General features: G+C 36.5%; 1 protein-coding gene across 2 annotated transcripts in view; it reads right to left on the bottom strand.

The window, feature by feature from the left end:
• nrg3a (neuregulin 3a) overlaps positions 1-17,772 on the bottom strand; it is a 314,521-nt gene that overhangs the window by 18,602 nt on the left and 278,147 nt on the right. For both annotated transcript variants that reach the window (XM_079854769.1, XM_079854770.1), the window contains 3 exons: positions 13,704-13,730; positions 4,665-4,767; positions 3,334-3,460 (listed from right to left, as the gene is read on the bottom strand). In XM_079854769.1, coding sequence (XP_079710895.1) covers positions 3,334-3,460; positions 4,665-4,767; positions 13,704-13,730 — 257 coding nt within the window. The remainder of the gene's footprint in view (positions 1-3,333; positions 3,461-4,664; positions 4,768-13,703; positions 13,731-17,772) is intronic.

A 17,772-nucleotide genomic window follows, 5' to 3' on the forward strand; every position in this document is an offset into this window, starting at 1 on the left:
ACTTTTCTTACATATCTTGTGATATATATTTTTATAACCACATGTTCATTTTCTCGTATTTGAGGCGTGGTTTACGAATGCCCAGAGCCGTTTATTGGGCGCCACGAATGTCTATCAAATGCGCCTGTACGTAGCTCATAGCCAATCGTTTCAATTATACCAGATGACGTATGTAGAGCGACAGAAATTCGACAAGGAAGAAGACGAAATAAACTTGCGTTCTAAACTACTTAGAACACTATCTAAGGCTGCATCGAAAGGTAACTTCTCGTCTGATGCCATGTTGGATCCATAGATATAAACAAACTGCTTCGGTGTGTCGCATAGACGACGTCATCGTCTTGCTGCTCCCTCCCCGTTCTGTGATTGGTTCCCTTTTTAAGGGGAAAATCTGGTCCATGGTGTCCAGGCTGCCTAGCAGCGTGAATAAAATCGCGCTGCGCACAAGGCAGCTTGGGGAAACCCAGGCTATCTTACATTAGTAATCTTATAAGTTTTAAAGATATTGCTACCAGGGGTTTCTCTAATTCAGATATGCGTCAAATGTTTGACAAGTCACTTCATCCTATATTCACTGCAATTCATATAATTACTGAAAGAACAAAAAGGTTGTCATGAAAAAACAAACTAACATCATGTGTCAAAAGCAGGCCTGTGCTTGTCACTGGCCTAGTTTTGATTGCTTTGGCGGGCATTTGCATGTTTTCTGACATTGTGCGATTGCTGTAACGATTAAACATCTCACTGGGTTTGAGTGACATTCAAATTACCATTGTGTTTGCCATGCAAATAGTCTGTATCGGCTTATCTGTGATGGATCGTGAAAAATATTAACCAAATCTCCCAATGCACTGTCTACATTCACTAGGACACTGGACTGGCACACCGTTTCTGAGCTGGAAAGACAGAGAATGATGCAGTAATCACAAACCCTCAGTGATGGACTAGCATGACTACCATTATTAGTGTGGCTGTCCTCTGAGACTTAGCCTGAATAGCTGTGACAGAGCCTCATTACAACAAGCTGAGTGGTGTAAAGCGTCAGCTGTTCTTGGTTTTACCCGCTGATGAGCAAGAGATGTGATGGGATTTGTCTCAGAAACCCCATTAAACATGTATTTTCAGTGATTGGATCACTATCAGATAGAACCTGACTATATAGAGTGATGGAGTTTTGTGGCTTCTATTCCAGTGGTTCTCAACCTTTTTGACTTCAAGACCCTCCTTTGTCAAAGACAATATTCGGAGGCCCTCACATCAGGTGCGGAGCAAGGGGGTGGTTTCTGGGGCTCCAGCCCCGAATCTTTTAGGTTTCTTAAGTGTTGACAAAAAAAATAAAGTTTTCGATACATATCTATACTGAAATATTTAAAACGGTTCAATACAGCTATTCCTCAGTATTGGTACACCGATACTAGCTGCGCTTTATCTCTCTTCATCTTAAGAGTTTACAGATGTATGAGATGTACATAGTGGCTGCAGAAGATGATCAGATATTTCTTTTAATTTTATTATTAACTTGTATACGTCACTCAAATAGTGCGCATTGAAAAACTGGCAGCTATGCAACAGACAAATGACCAATCCTGAGACGCATTCTATCAGCACGGTTTTCTAGGCCGAGAACAGTTTGCAATCAGGCCGTGCTGAACCAAACTCAAGTCAAAATATAACTGAAACCATTCTTTACCAGACTTAGAACCGTTCGGACCGACGGTGGAAAAGCGGCTCATGTCTTTTAGCTTTGAGGCTAACTTTATGCTAGAGTACTTCTAGCATTTAACAACATTGATAGATAAATGCATTGACATTTTATTATAATCTCTCTTTTGTGAGAATGGATAAAAAAAATACTCATAATACTTTTTATGTGCACTACAAATGTCTGTCCAATCAAATGCTGTGATTGATATGATAATGCTTCTCCCCCTGCAACAGCCTGCCAGTAGCAAGTAGCAAATCATGGTTTATGGTATGTTAAAATGTATAATTAATAATAATAATAAATATAGCTGTGAGCAGCAATTATTGGGGTTCAAGCGTAAAAAGAGTTTTACACGACCACAGCATGAGCGGTTACATAGGTGTGCTGAGTTTGGTGAAAATATATCATTCCGTTCACGAGTTTGTTTGGTTTGGTTCCAATCGGACCAAAAACCTAGGACTATTTCGCAAAAGTAGATTTTTCACAAAATCCAAAATACCCGAAAATGTTCCCAGACCGGCGAGCAAATCTGGGGCATTCGTTGTGTCCGCCTTGAGCCAAGGATTCCAACGATATAAGACACTTGAGCCTATGCCTGACGGTTTAGGAGTTATGAGTCATTCATATTTTTGACCGCTGTAGCGCCCCCGTCACACCGATCAGGGCGAGCCTTAGTGACATTGTAGGCAGTGTGAGTATAACTAGCCCTCAAAGTTTCAAGTCTTTACTACTTACGGTTTGGTCTGCCGATCACTTTTAGGGGAGAATGATAATAATACGATTTATTTATATAGCTCTTTTCCAGTGCTCAAAGACGCTTTAACATGTACATGTAACAAGGATAACACCAATAGGGTAGACAATGACGACAAACAAAACAAACAAAAATAATAAGTAGGTTAGAGTAACAGAATACAGAACAGTAAAAGAGCATTATAGAGACAAGGCAGCATACAGCAGAATAGAATCAGGCACAACGGGATACAGAACACAACTCAAGAATGATAACATTCAGAAAATAAGTGAGTTTTGAGTAATGATTAAACATTTGTGCAGGATTTAGGCTAAGCAAGCCAACTAACTGGCTAGCGATAAGCTAAGCTAGCACATATCTTGCAAAACATAAGCCAATAAAAAAAAAAAAAAAAGAAAGAACAAGAAATGTATAATTTCATAATCTTTAGTTAGCTTAAGCTATTATTTCTAAACCATATATGGCCATAATGACATAGTTCAGATGCAGTGCATCAGGTGATTTTCTAGGATTTTTGTAATCAGGCACTGAATAACTTAGCCATTAAAGGTTCTCTCAGTCAATGGAATCGTTTTGGGGTCTTATTTGGACTCAATGGGCAGACTGAAACCGTAAACCCAAAAGACTTTCTTAAAAAAGAAAATCCTTTTGATATGTCCCCTCCAAGCTTCCTGTTTCAATTGGAAATGCGTCAACACAGAAAATGGCTTTTTCACAAAAACAATTTTCCTAGGGTCTTTTAAAGTCTGAATGCACTAGTAGAGACACAATGGAAGGCAAGATGTAGATGCATTCCAGTTTAAGAATATCCATGTACTATTCTCATACAAAACATAAATTGATGCCAGTCATAAAAAGGACCAGAGGAACTTACTTTCTGGATCTGCAGGCCTTGCTGGGGCCTAAGGCTGGGTTTACGGGCCAGGCTGGAAGAGTTGAGGTTGTAGTTTTTCTGGCTACGAGTCTCTTTCAAGTGTGCCTGGAGCTTTTCTCTCCTTCTCCTATAGGGGGCAGCATAATTAGAGAACAATACAAAATATGGGGTATTCATTTACACAAAAACACATGAGCAGATTCATTCGCATGCAAACACATCACCCATCATCTGTAAGAATATTCTTTGACAGTCAAGACAGCCCATAGTTATTTTCCTGGGAGATAAAATAATTACTGGTGCACTTAAATGTCACTACATCATTATTTGATTTTTCTTCTGTCAGTTCGCTCACTTGTATCATGCGTTTTATTGAAATTGCTGGGCTGTTCCACACACACCCCTTCTTGCTTCAGGAGCTCCTACTTACAGTCAGTTGCTTGACTCAACTCATGGGTGAAATATGGATATATACTCAACCGCATGGAACAGATCAATCAAAGTTTCAGTCTAATGTGGCTATTATTACCCACATTCCCTATTTATGCCTACAAAAGGCAGTATTTTAAAGCATTGTAGACACTCTCTCAAGGCTGTTCTTAAGATAGGAGTTTGAATTATTCTGTTTCCTAGGATATCTAAATTTGACCAAATTCTAAGGCAGCATCACATGCAACTCCAAGGCTTTGACTCAAAATCTTTTTAGCCACCTAGCTTGTTTTAACCAATGAATTTACATGACTCAGGAAAAGGATAAACTTCTGTTAAAATATTTTAAAGCTTGGAATACCTAGAAAAATGTCTTGACACCACACTTTAAAAATTAGGCGTCCTCATATATGCAGTTTTTCCAAGACAGGAGAATTTTTTTTTTTTTTATAACTCAATAAATACATTTTTATTTATATATGAGTTTATTTTATTCAATAAAAAAATGAAATGCAATTAAATAGTATAATTAGAATATTGCACAATATGTCTATAGAAACAACAAACTACTGCTGAATTCAAGTGCAAATTATTATTATTATTATTTTTTTGTTCTATGATGGTTAGGATGTTTTCTTAGAAGGTAGCTGCCTACGTAGCACCAGCACCAGCACGAAGCATGCCATAGGCCAAAAATGTTTTAATTCATCCCTGTTGGAAAGGTGGCCAGAAGAGCTGTGGGTGCTTTTATGAGAAAGTAATTATGTCCCCAACTCCAGTCATTATGTTTCTGGGTTCCATAGCAGTCGCTCTTTACTCTAGCTTGTTATATTGTGCCCTTCTTTCAAATGATATGCTCTGGGGAACAGCTCAAGCTTTGATTAATTCTGAGGTCCACTCACTTGTTCCGACAGTAGAGTGCCATGCAGAGGGTGCCTAGAAAGCTGATCCCCATGGCAATACATGTGATAGACATCACTTGTCTTTTGTACACCTCCTTGCTCTCTGTTGGGACGAAACAAACAAGGGCAAGAAAACAAGAAAAGACATGAGAAAAACATTCACTGTTATACAAAAAGCAAGATCCTAGCACATATGCAGATGCATAGGGGAAACACTGTCACATTAAGACATATTTGTTGCTGCAAATGAGGTGGCCGGGAATAAGAGAATAAAACATGGCTGGTTGCTCTAGTGGGAGCTTCGTTTTACAAAATGCTAGTTTGCAATGTAACTGGTAGGAAGTCGTGCAACGGAATCATTGAAAAGAGGCGAGTAATAGACAGTTTTTTTGTTTTTTTTTGTGGGAATGGATTGCAGAGGACAAGTGTTAAAACCTAAATGGACACTATTAAGTGTGAAAAATATCAGCTGTCATTTCTCATATGAAAGAGTAAATCACGCTTGTCTTCACAACTGTTAATAGGCAATCAATCAGATTATACTCAGACACAACACTCTATAAGAGCTGCCACTAACTTCACATTGTAATGAATGTGTCGACTACATGAGTGTGAGTGTGACTAGAATTAAAACAATCATATGAGCTTTCCAAGGTCAGTGTCAAAGAAATGTTAACCTCGCAGTTAAAATTAAAGTCACCATGAATTCAAAATGGCCAATTCTTATTTTTTATGGAATATTGAAGTTATTATAAATGATTTATGCATGAATATCTTTTTTTTTTTTTTATTCATGTTCCCTCATAATCTTTAATCAAAATAACTTTACTCCGTCTTGTGGCAACATCTCATCTCTTCTCAGATGATGTGTTCACTGGCGTGAGGACAACCTGTCACTCACATGAGATTACAGAAAGAGCATAAAGATCCAATCAATGCAAGACAGACAAAATCAAGTCTACATTTTTTTTTTCTTGTTTGAGAAGCCGCTTCACTGAGATATACATCACAATATAAGGAAGAAAAGATTGTAACCTCCATTTCATACCAACTTTACCAGGCTAAAGTCATCATGGCCACCCAATGTTATACTCCCTTAAGGTAAGTCAGTTTGCTTCGTAGCCATTTTGGTAACGTCCTCTGACAGTTACTTTATATGTAAGAAATAGGCTTACCAGTACAGCTTGACAATAAAAAAAAAAACTATTAGTCAAGATTGTTTCAATAATGTATGATTTCAAGTCAGTAATAAAATCTGACAAAAATGTACATGAAAGTTTATTTTTTAAACTTTCAGTTTAGTTGAAAAGGTTTTTTTTAAGTTTAAGGTTTTCATTTAATATTTATATTCTATTTTATTTCAGCTATATTTCAATTAACTACCACAATTTTGGGACTTCCATTTCCTAAACCCCTCATATCGATTTTACTCATTCATATTTCTATGGGGGGTCCTTCACCTCCCATTAAAACCGTCTCAAGATACAAAAAAATCTCCAAAGGTTCAGAGGTTCATATAAGTCAATTGACTTGCAGAAAAAAATCAATAAATGAGAGTGTAAATCCTTGTGAAGCCAATCACGCATTATTCATTTTTCTCTCCTGCTTTCATTATTAATTCATCGTCATGCTTTACAAATTGACTTATTCCCATGCCATTATGTCCACCATCACATAATTAAAGTGACTGGAAACCATGGGATGAAGTGTAAATAGGAAAGAGGAAAGATAAGAGAAGCTGGGGTGTATTAGCACATCCTCTCTTTATTTTGTGCACTCTCCTACACATTACCTCATCCTCTTCCACACATCATTGATCCTCTTAAAGAGTGATGGGCAGTGAAAGTGGGGTGTTATGGTAATTTATACATAACAGTATTTATCTATACACACATCATTTTACACATATCATCAATCCTTTTGAAATTTCTAAGTTAAAACATGTCTCTGTACAATGAAAAACTGAATAGTATTGTTAGTAGTTGTTAGTTTATTTCAAATATGGTAAGCAGTGCAGGGGTATGAGAAGCCCCACCGTGAATAATCACACACTTGCTTCTCATTAAGGCACCCACAGATAGAACATATAACCAAGAGTACAAAACTCGCATCCTACTAATATCACCCACTGCACTCTGCATTCTTAACTGTGAAATTGAAGAACACTCAAAACAGTTTGTGCCTTTTTTTTTTTTAAGATTTATGAATTTCAATTGTATAGTTTGTCCATAATGAGGATCATGTGACACTGAAGATTGCTGAAAATTCAGCTTTGCCATTACAAGAATAAATTACATTTTAAAATTGATTAAAATAGAAAACAGTTATATTATATTGTAATAATATTTATGTCATGTATATATTCTGTCTGTTTCCTTATAATTTTAGTTTGTTTTCATCAGTCTCACGTGTTCCTTTGTTTGAATTTCCCGCCACTCTTTAGTTACCTTGGTTACTGATATGATTAGTTATTTTAGTTCAGCTGTGAATCATTACTTAACCTTGTTTGTACCACTACTTAGTTCACCCAAAAATGAAAATTCTGTCATCATTTACTCACCCTCAAGTTGTTTCAAACCTGTATGAATTTCTTTTTTCTGCTGAACACAAAAGAAGATATTTTGAAAAATGTCTGTAGCCAAACAGTTGATGGACCCCATTGACTTCCATAGTATTTTTTTTTTCCTACCATGGAAGTCAATGGGGTCCATCAACTGTTTGGCTACAGACATTTTTCAAAATATCTTCTTTTGTGTTCAACAGAAAAAAGAAATTCATACAGGTTTGAAACAACTTGAGGGTGAGTAAATGATGACAGAATTTTCATTTTTGGGTGAACTATCCCTTTAAGTTCCTTTGGTTTCTCAGTTCATTGTCTGTTGTTGTTTGTGTTGGACACACTGTTGCACATGATTTATTATTCTGTGTGATTTACATCATTAAATTACTTAGTTTCTGGAACTTTGGACTCTTCTTCATCTTTGGAACTTTCTAAGAGTGACAACCTCACAATACAGCTTTTTTTTTTTTTTTACTGTATGTTTGATCAAATAAATACAGCCTTGTAGAGCAGAGACTTATTAAAAATCTTTCTGATATATGTATGCATGTGATGTATATTATACAGTGCATTATAAATGCACATTGTACCCAAAACGCTACCAGAGACACCCCTAAATAAATAAATAAATAAATAAATAAATAATTAAATAAATAAACAAACAGTAATTTTATGAGTTCTTTTTCAAACAATTCAGATTTCCCTCCATTTTCAGTCAGTTCTAGTTTGATTTGGAAGTCTCACCAATGAGTGACAGCAATGTAGCAGCATCTGTTTGCTGGTATTCTATTTATCTTTACAATTCACTACATATAGGAAACTCCATAAGCGGAGCGTGTGCAAGGCTAGGCAAGGCTTAGCCTTCCCCTAGCCACGGACTTGAGACTAGCCTGGAATATTCTCATTTAAACCACTGACTGCTGCTGCTTCTGATTGCTTTTAGAGGTAAAAGCTGCCCATAACTGCTGGTCTAGGATCAGTTTTCTCCGTAAGAATAACACTGGCGAAACAGATTTGGTGTTTGCGATCTTGAGAGCGTCAAAGGTATATTTTTACAATGTGTTTTTGCAGCATTGTGCACTGCAGCCAATCAAAACATATCTGTTGATTTCTTTAATGCAATGGCCAATCAGACATATTTTAGAATCCACTCACATCGCAAAACGCTGGGGTTTTTGTCCAGTGCCGAGTATAACAAAGAAAGTGTAGACATTATGTAGGCTAAAGAGATTCACAGTGCAGTCAGCTTCATTGATTACAGTAGTTTGCTGCATTATTAAGGCAATGGTTATTTATTATTCGAATTGGTTGCCATGCCAAATCACGCATACAATACGATTGCTTTTCTTTTAAAATTATAGTGGTTTGTAAATGTAGACGCTTTAATAACAAATAATTTTTCGAGAGCATTTATGCTGGAATGTGTAGGTTGTTGCTAGGTGACACGTAACTTCGACCTATTTCATGACATTCTATTTAAATGCGTTTTTAAAGAGGAAGCGCATCTCCTTAGCCTTACCCTGGAGTTGGTTCACCCTCCACCTATGGCCAACTCATCTATTTTTTGGTTTTATGACCTGTCAGGCCTGAGATTAAACAGAAGTATGTTTTTTTCAGAAGTTACAGTTGTAAGTTAAGCATGTTTGAATGTAAGTGTGTCTTTTTGCGTCTAAGTTTGCACTTTTTAGAGGGCACGGTGCTGTGCCCTGGCTGGCAGAGGTGCCATGAGCTAGCCATGCCCGACTGATAACCATGAACTGGATAATGATTGAGGGACCTGGCATTTCAGTGGCGCAAGCATCTGAAAGATACATCAAAGGGTTCAACCCCTCACATGCACACACAACTTGAACACTTATAATCAACCTGGAATAACAGTGTTTCATTTAAGATTGCCATAACCTTCACAGAGAATACAGGATTTCATTTTTTTTTCTTCTCAGATAAAAAAAAAAAAGAAAAAGAAAGATTTTAAGTGTGAAACCTGTGTTTTATTTACAAAATACCCACAGTCAAGCATATAATGTATTTCTGTAAATTAATTATTCTTTTCAGAGCAAACATGCATCCTTTCTATACAAATTAGGCTTATTATAAAATACACACTACAGTATTTGCCTAGTATAATTACACTGTAAAAAATTTCGAACCCTCCCAAATCAAAAATTTCAAGTGACCGATAACATCTAAATTTTTCAATTGGCCCAAGTGAAATTCTGTAAATTATAAAAATTAAATTTACAGATTTTCACTTGGGCCAATTGAAATTTACAGAATTTCACTTGGGCCAATTGAAAAATTTAGATGTTATCGGTCACTTGAAATTTTTGATTTGGGAGGGTTAGAAATTTTTTACAGTGTAACATCGTACTATAAACTTTACAAATATTATTTAGAAGAGACATTTGCGTATATTTTCTTGCAATCATGGCAGCATTAATTCATAAAATTATGGAGATCATCAGGCATAACCAGGCATATATCCAGACATGCGGTGATCAAAAATCATGCTGTACAATCCTCCAAAATATAGAAAATTGTGAATTGCACAGTGCAGACAACAGCTAGCACTAATTTATTAGGCTTCTTTGAGTCGTTACCTGATTTGAATAATTCCTTTAGTGAAAAGGTCTGAAAACATTTCAGACAGTGCAAACCAATGGTATATACAGGAATCATGGAGTTAAATTTAATACCTTAAGACCTTTTTTAAGACCTCTTCCATACATTTTAAGACCTCATCGCACTTCAAATTTTAACCGTTACATTGGCGACACTTTACATTTACTATATTGATTGTAAGATAGCACAACTAAACAGTCTTAGTTTGTTATAATTAAATGCACTGGGTGGCGCTGTGGAGCGTGTTGATTGTATTTGATCACATAATGTCGTCGTCTGCCTCGCGAAGTTTGGAATTACTATCAAATAAATTAATAATACTGAGTTATCATAATATCACCACCACATTGAGAAATCACATGAAATCCAAACACCAATCGAATGAGATGACAGTTGTCCATCACTGCATTCACGACAGGTAAGAGCAGCTGTACCCCGAGTGAGCCGAGATGATAACTTATCAGATAATAGAATGATTTTGAGACATACGCTTCCTTTAAGTTTTTTTAAGGGAGACAGGTAGCCTAGAAATCTAGACGCACCCTAGCGGCAGCCAATTTAATTTTGCAGCCAGGGTCGTCTAGCAAGTCTAGCTGGAAAAACCAAACTCAAGTCAGGCCAATCACAACGTGTATAGAGTCGGTGGGCGGGCTTAACATAATGATGGCAGAGTTGTGACGGTTCCGCGTGAATTCCGTGCTACTTAAAACAAAGTAGAGCTGCTGCTGCTGCTGGCGAACAGCGGTCTTTCGAATCGACTTTGGCCATGACTCTGGAAGAACTGGAGTTAAGCTTTTCTTTGAGAAAAGAACAAGGAACGGCACTGAAGTCATTCTTAAAAAAGGACGATGTGTTCGGAGTTTTGCCGAAGAAAAGTTTAATCTATCAACTAGCTCCGCTGGTGGGAAAACGCTCTGGTTGGTTGTAGCGCTATCCTATTGCGTGCAGAGGGAATTTGAAAGACAACCGTTTATCCCGCCCCTCGGATTGAGCCCTGCCAATGGTGTGTTCCCAGACCCGACATCTTGATGTGGGTCTGGCTTGTCAGGCTAGAAGACAGGACATCCCAAGACATCCCACTTTTAACCAACGCAATGATTAAATTCTGGCAAACTTTAGCATACAACCTCTTTCGACAAATATATATAATGAAAAGATGATACACAATTTAATATCTTGGAAAATGGCATTTAAGACTTTTTAATACTTTTTAAGGGCCTTAATTTTCTCTAAAATGATTTATCAACTTTTAATACTTTTTAAGACTCCGCGGACACCCTGTTTAGCATTCTTAATGAATTCCCCCATAGAATTGACCCAGAAGCAGTAAATGTGTAGACCATACATCTGTATACATCACATGACTGAATTGCAAAATGGTTTCTTAATTTAACACACAGAGTCTACAGTATTAAAATCCCAAACTGTCAGTTCAGAGCTCTTTTATTTTTAATAAAACATAATTAAAAAAAAAAGTAACTTAAGCAAATACTGGTCAGAATTATTTTTATTATTTTAAAATGTGTTATTTTTTTCTGAAACTATGTGCAGGGCTAGGAAAAATCAGTACTACTAAATAACAAAAAACATTTGTTTTTCAAATTGTTCCAGGATCCCCATTTTATTCTATACATTTACTTCTGTCTTCTCTATGTGCCCCATGCTCACTAACGGGAAAGCCAAGCACAGTATGTGGACTTAAAAAGGATTGGAGGAATCACTCTACACTCTTTCATCAATGTAGTCCACTTTTTGCCGTTGCTGCTAAGAGGAAGTGAAACTGTCTATACATGTATCATTCTGAGCTCTGAGTGTGCACATGGAAACTATCAAACCATCACACAAAGGCTTAAACAAGCTGTCATGCTGAGTCCTACAGCTGTGTGAGATAAAGCAATGCATGAAAGACCGTCTCAGCCTTCACAATCTTCTTTTTAAGATGACAGAATCAAAACACTTAGGTCCTGACTCAAATGTCACACTTCATGTGGTCTTGTGGCTTACATTTGTGCATATTCATAACGTCTAAGACTGGAGTGCCCCCCTTTTCGTTCAATGACTCAGAATTCGACAGACAATCAGATGCACAGACAGATAGACAGGTGGATGGATATATAGACAGACAGACAGACAGACGGATAGACGGATAGACAGTTAGATAGATAGATAGATAGATAGATAGATAGATAGATAGATAGACAGTTAGATAGATAGATAGATAGATAGATAGATAGATAGATAGATAGATAGATAGATAGATAGATAGATAGATAGATAGATAGATCAGTTTGATTTGTCTAAATATGTTCTTTTGTGTTCTGCAAAAGAAAAACAGACATATAGGTTTGAAACTAATAAAAACTGAATTTTTATTTTTGGGTAAAATGAAATGAATTTCAGCCCAAGCCGTTGAGGAAAGGCCACTTGTTCAACAAGTATATTGAGCCAAAGTACCTTTAAGACCACCCATTTCACTCTGTGGCCATCTTTGATACGCCCCATGGGCAGATATTTTTGTCATGCAATTGCAGCTCCTATCTCTTTGAATGGGAAAACATCAAATCCTCCAAAGCTTTTCACCAAGCTAACGAATAGATTTCATATTTGAAATCTTAAGTCTTTTGGTTGAGCTCTTCGAAAGTACCAGTTCAGTAATTAACCTGATGAAATCACAACCTGATGACCAACTTGTATACGAGTGTGCTGACAGAAGTGAGTGCATTTATCTCGTAGAGTTTGGTTGGATGAAAAGAAAAAAGGAAAAACAATTGAAATCCAGATATCAAAGTGAGTGAAGAGCCGGCTACTCTCAATCAGGAACCTTTTGGAAGAGGCGTGCTATAGGTCTCAAAAATGGAAATTGGAAATCAACGTGAACAAAATCCATCTGCCTGTTACCCTCACTCACCCATCGATCTACAGCTCTGGGAATCTTCCAAGCTCTATAATCAAAATACTGATAGACATTTCTCGCTCTAAGGCACGAGATTATGTCACATTAAAGTCATATGAAATGTCACTTAATATGGGCTAATACAGAATCTGAAGCAATTATTTTAGGTTATGTGATGCAAAGCAGATAATTGTGTCTTTGGGCAAAAATATTGCATATTATTTTACAGAACTCAACTTTTAGCCTATGTGTGAGGTCAAATGTCTAACAATTTTATTAAACACAAATATGTGGCACAGACACTGAGACTGTTGATCTCAGAAACTGTGCCAACAAAGTGAATTCACTCTAACTGTCTCCTGTCACTGTCCTTTCAACATTTCAATGCCGTTTCCAAGGAGACCAAAGAGCATTCGAATTCCGCAGTGGAATGCATTAGAGATTAGTTTGAGAGCAAATGAAAGGCACAGTTAGTTGACACCTATGATTTCAACAGTGTGCATTTATAATTTGCTCTCTGTTACTAATCTCTGACCACACACTAGACTAAGTGCACGGGGTGATTATTTGATTCTAAACTAGTTTAATTGTATGTCTCTGCACCGCTTTGGTAGATAGTTCAAATAACTTTAAGATCTGGTAAATTCTCGTTCTGTCAAACGTGAATGAAGCAGTTTTATGCTTCAAATATTACATCTCCTCAAATGTGAACCGCATTTGTGATGACTCTGGGGTATCTTTATAGAAGCTGTTTGTTGCGAGGAGTCAAGAAGGGAAAACAACATTTTGGCCCACATACAGTGCACAGTCAAAAGAGATAACAGGAACGTTCACATTCAAACACATGCAATAAAAAGAGAAGCACGACTGCACAAAGCAGATACACAGCCACCTCGGCTCATATAAACTCTCTAAGCATGATTCATCGCTGTGCCAATAATAAAAAGTGCTTTCTTTTTCTTACCCATGAACTCAATGCCCAAGTGATCCACTGCTCCAGCGAAGATAGAAGAGGGCAGCGGTGAAGGAGGAGGGAGGGAGAAAAAAGAGGAGAGAGAAAAAGTAGATGTAAGAAACACTCGTTGTTTGCATTCTATTCTCATAGCAAATACAGTTATAGTGGGTTACTATATCCGAAAGAGCCTTGCGATAGTGTACAACCCGTCTCATTTTTATCTCATGTGAAGCAACACTGTGGCTGAAATGTTACGCAAGTTTTCCATTCAACATCTTCAGATAAAACATTACCATAAACTGCTTTCATCTCTACTTGTGGATCAATATCTGCAGTTCATTCACAACCTCTTGATATTCATGAAGCGTTTCTTTGCTTTGGATCAGAATGAGGACCAGCAGGTACACCAGCACTGCAAAAATAAAATTACTTTATTCATTTATATGTTTTTTTTTGTTATCTTTAAAACAATATAAAGTAATTTGAGAAGTAAAATTATGCAAGATAAGAATTGTTTTTATAAAATATATTTTGTATTTTTTCCCCCATTACATTGGCAAATTGTTTTTAAGTATGAATTAACTATTATAAATGATTAAGTATAAATGTATCAATTTAAGTGTAAATCTAACTTAACTTAATTCAATAATTTATACAACTACTAATAAACACCAAAAATAATTTGTTAATACCTTATATTATTTACTTTATATTATTAATTTTACTTTAGGCAAAATACTTTAAGGATATTTAGATATTCGTGTTAGACAAACACTAAAATACTTATTAAGAAATTGATTTTTTGGAGTAAGGGACTGATTTTAAAAATATTTAGGATGCTATTTTATGTATTAAGTTGTGGTATGATCACTGATTTCATGATATTATTGCCTCTGCCCCAAACAAAGAGATTTATCATATTCTATTGCCTCCTGTAAATCAAACCTCAGGAATACATCTTCATTCTGCCAGAGAATTCCCAGGAGCTGAGGGAATAGAAGCTGTGCTCCATCAGGTATGCTCTGCCGCAGATATAGAAGTGTATGACATTTATTTTTGCCTCTCTTTAATGCAGTGGAGTAAACAGTATGAAGTCAGAGTATAAGACTGTATCTCTTGTGGATCTGTGAATGTGTTGACAGCATTTCTGCTTTCTTTGGTCAGACTCCAAGATTTTAGTTCATTTCCTATTTATGATAACATCATTTTCTCCTACTCCTCAGCATGTCATCAAATTGGACTAATTTGACTGTCTGAGACTTTGGATGATTGTAAAAGGCCCTTCAAAGTTGCTTCAAGTGTGAATATTTTAATACCTCCCACCTGAAACAGAAGTCTGACAGGAAAATGATGGCATAGTTAAATTTAGAAGGGAAAGGTAGTTGCAGTCAAGATGTATGTGTGTTGGTGCCCTTGGGAGTCTGCGTTTGGGAATGCCAAGAAACTCATCAAATTCCCTTCAGAATCTCCTCAAAAACTGTCAGCATCCACAACAGAAATAAACATAACCTGTAGGAGTGCAACTCTCTATAACATAACATTGTGAGCGGTCCAAATGAGATGCTCTCCCATCCATAACAAACACTTTCTTGGCTTTCTTGCATCATTGGCTCCGGGCCAACAATTCTGACCTATCCAGGAAAAGTAAGGGAGCGATATGGCTGGAGTGACTGTGCCTTTATGTCATAACGTAAGCAAAGACAGACTGTGAGGCAGGTGCAGACTGTGGGGTTTCAAGCCCATTTACTTCCCCTATTCAAACGCACACATGCAGACTGAGCCAAAAATAAGACCTTCTACCTGTCTGGAGCTGCTTGTTTAAAGCTATGAGCCTTTGGGGACATTTTCTCATTCTAAACTGCCCTCAAAACAACCAAGGACTCAAACACCCTAATTGCACACCTTCTGTTACTGGCAACTCAGAATAAATGCCCAGCCACATGAGTAAACGTAAAGAGTCATGTTTTACCATAAGTGGCTCATATATTACAGTTCTCAATAGGTGATTTTACATACTGCTCAGTTTCTCAGATGAGATGAGTTGTGTCCCTGAGACAGGGACGAAGACGGAGAAGGCTACTGATGCTTCTCTTATCGTCCTTGAGAAAAAACACTTATTAAATTGCCTCAGGTTTCACAAGAAATGTGCCTCAAATTGTGTCTACTGTCCCCTGAAGTCCACCAGGGACAAGGGCTATATGAAACATTAATCTACTGAATGAGACTGTTTCATGTATTTATCTGTCCTACCATGGAGGAGTTTAAACACTCTTTCTGGAACTAGGCAGTATCTGTCTCTCTATCAAGGTGAAGTGGGGTGATTGTGCTCGCTTTTTCTAAATGTAATTGCACCTGATAGCCTTGTAATGCCTTGTAAATCCTGAGACTTAGTGCTATACAAAATAAGAATAAAAACTAATACCGGCAGACTAATATCGTGAATTATGAGACTATTTTTTTGTCTGCAACCATTTTATTAGTCTGCAAGTTTGTTTGCTTTGCCCTAATAGAGAGAAAACCAGTCCTAATGATACTATATATATATATATATATATATATATATATATATATATATATATATATATATATATATATATATAAAATATAAATATAAATAGAGAGAGAGAGAGAGAGAGAGAGAGAGAGAGAGAGAGAGAGAGAGAGAGAGAGAAAACTAGAACTTAAGGCTGGATATTTTAATCATATGTATTCTAAGAGCTATAGAACCAGAGCTCCAATTAAAAATAAATACATCTAGTAAAGACCAATTTCAGATAGAGAGAACATGACCTCCTGTATTTAGGTCTGCAGGAGCTGATAAGGGCTTTGGCTGAAGGGTCACGACATTGCCAATCACAAGATGATATTGTTTTATCTCAAGACACCTTTCAAGATCTTTGCTTGGTAATGGAGAACTTGACATCTCATCATAAAATCAAATCAGCCTTGGAACTCGGGGATGGGGCAGGGATTTCTTGTTACCATCCTCATCACTCGCTTTTATCAAGCAGATATTGTGTCCTTCAGAGTTCTTGAACCTTGTTCTTGACTGTGTCCTTCTTACATTCCAGATCACCCCCCACCCACACACACACACACACACACAACCTCGCTGAGTCTAATTCAAATACTATAGGAGGGCGTTTAGTTTCTTCCTTGTCATTTTTTTTTATTTGATTTTGTCAGCAGACAGACACACCTCTAGTGACATCTTCCAGTCATAAAAAAGATGAATTCCATTTTTCCTGTGGATTCAATTGCAAGTACCAGGCAATACACGGACACTCTCAGACCTTAAAGATGTAACTTGAAATTATTTACGTTAAATACTCTGTGATATCCAACATAGTCTCCTCAGCTATTGCATTGATCACTTTTTTTTTAAGCATCAGCAAAGACAGTAAAAAAAGAAACTGAACAGTGTTTTGGTTTCTGGGTTATTTAAAGCACCAGCACATGGTTTGCCAAAGAACTACAGAAGATAATAAAAATGTGAAAGTGTAAATTGTTCTCCTATATATGGCATGTTATGAATCACATGAAACAACCATTTACTGCATCAAATATGTTGATATAGCGTTAAAGCTGCACATAATCTCAGAATGTTTAATAACAGCAATCATTTCAGCAATTACAACATTTGTGAATAACTATGAATACTACTTTGTCAAAGAGTAATCCATTCGTATAACAGGTCAATATAATTATTATAAATTATAATGATAGTAATGGTACAACTGCATATACCTGTACTGTACACATGGTTAAATTAAAAACAAAATGTAACTTAATTTAAGTTCACATACTGACTTTGATATAACAGTCAGAAGAAAAAATATATTAATATGTTGAATTGAATATACACATATTATTCAGCAAGGAAGGGTGCATTAAAATGAACAAAAGTGGCATTAAATCCATCTATGTTACACAAGATTTCTATTTCAAATAAATAGTGTTCTTTTGAACTTTTTATTCATCAAAGAATCCCGAGAAAAAAAAAAGTAAGCAGCACAACTGTTTTCAACATAATAAGAGCTAATAATAAGAAATGTTTCTTGAGCACCAAATCAGCATA

This window comes from Squalius cephalus, assembly GCF_949319135.1.
Source record: "Squalius cephalus genome assembly, chromosome: 21".
In the NCBI taxonomy this organism is placed as follows: domain Eukaryota; kingdom Metazoa; phylum Chordata; class Actinopteri; order Cypriniformes; family Leuciscidae; genus Squalius; species Squalius cephalus.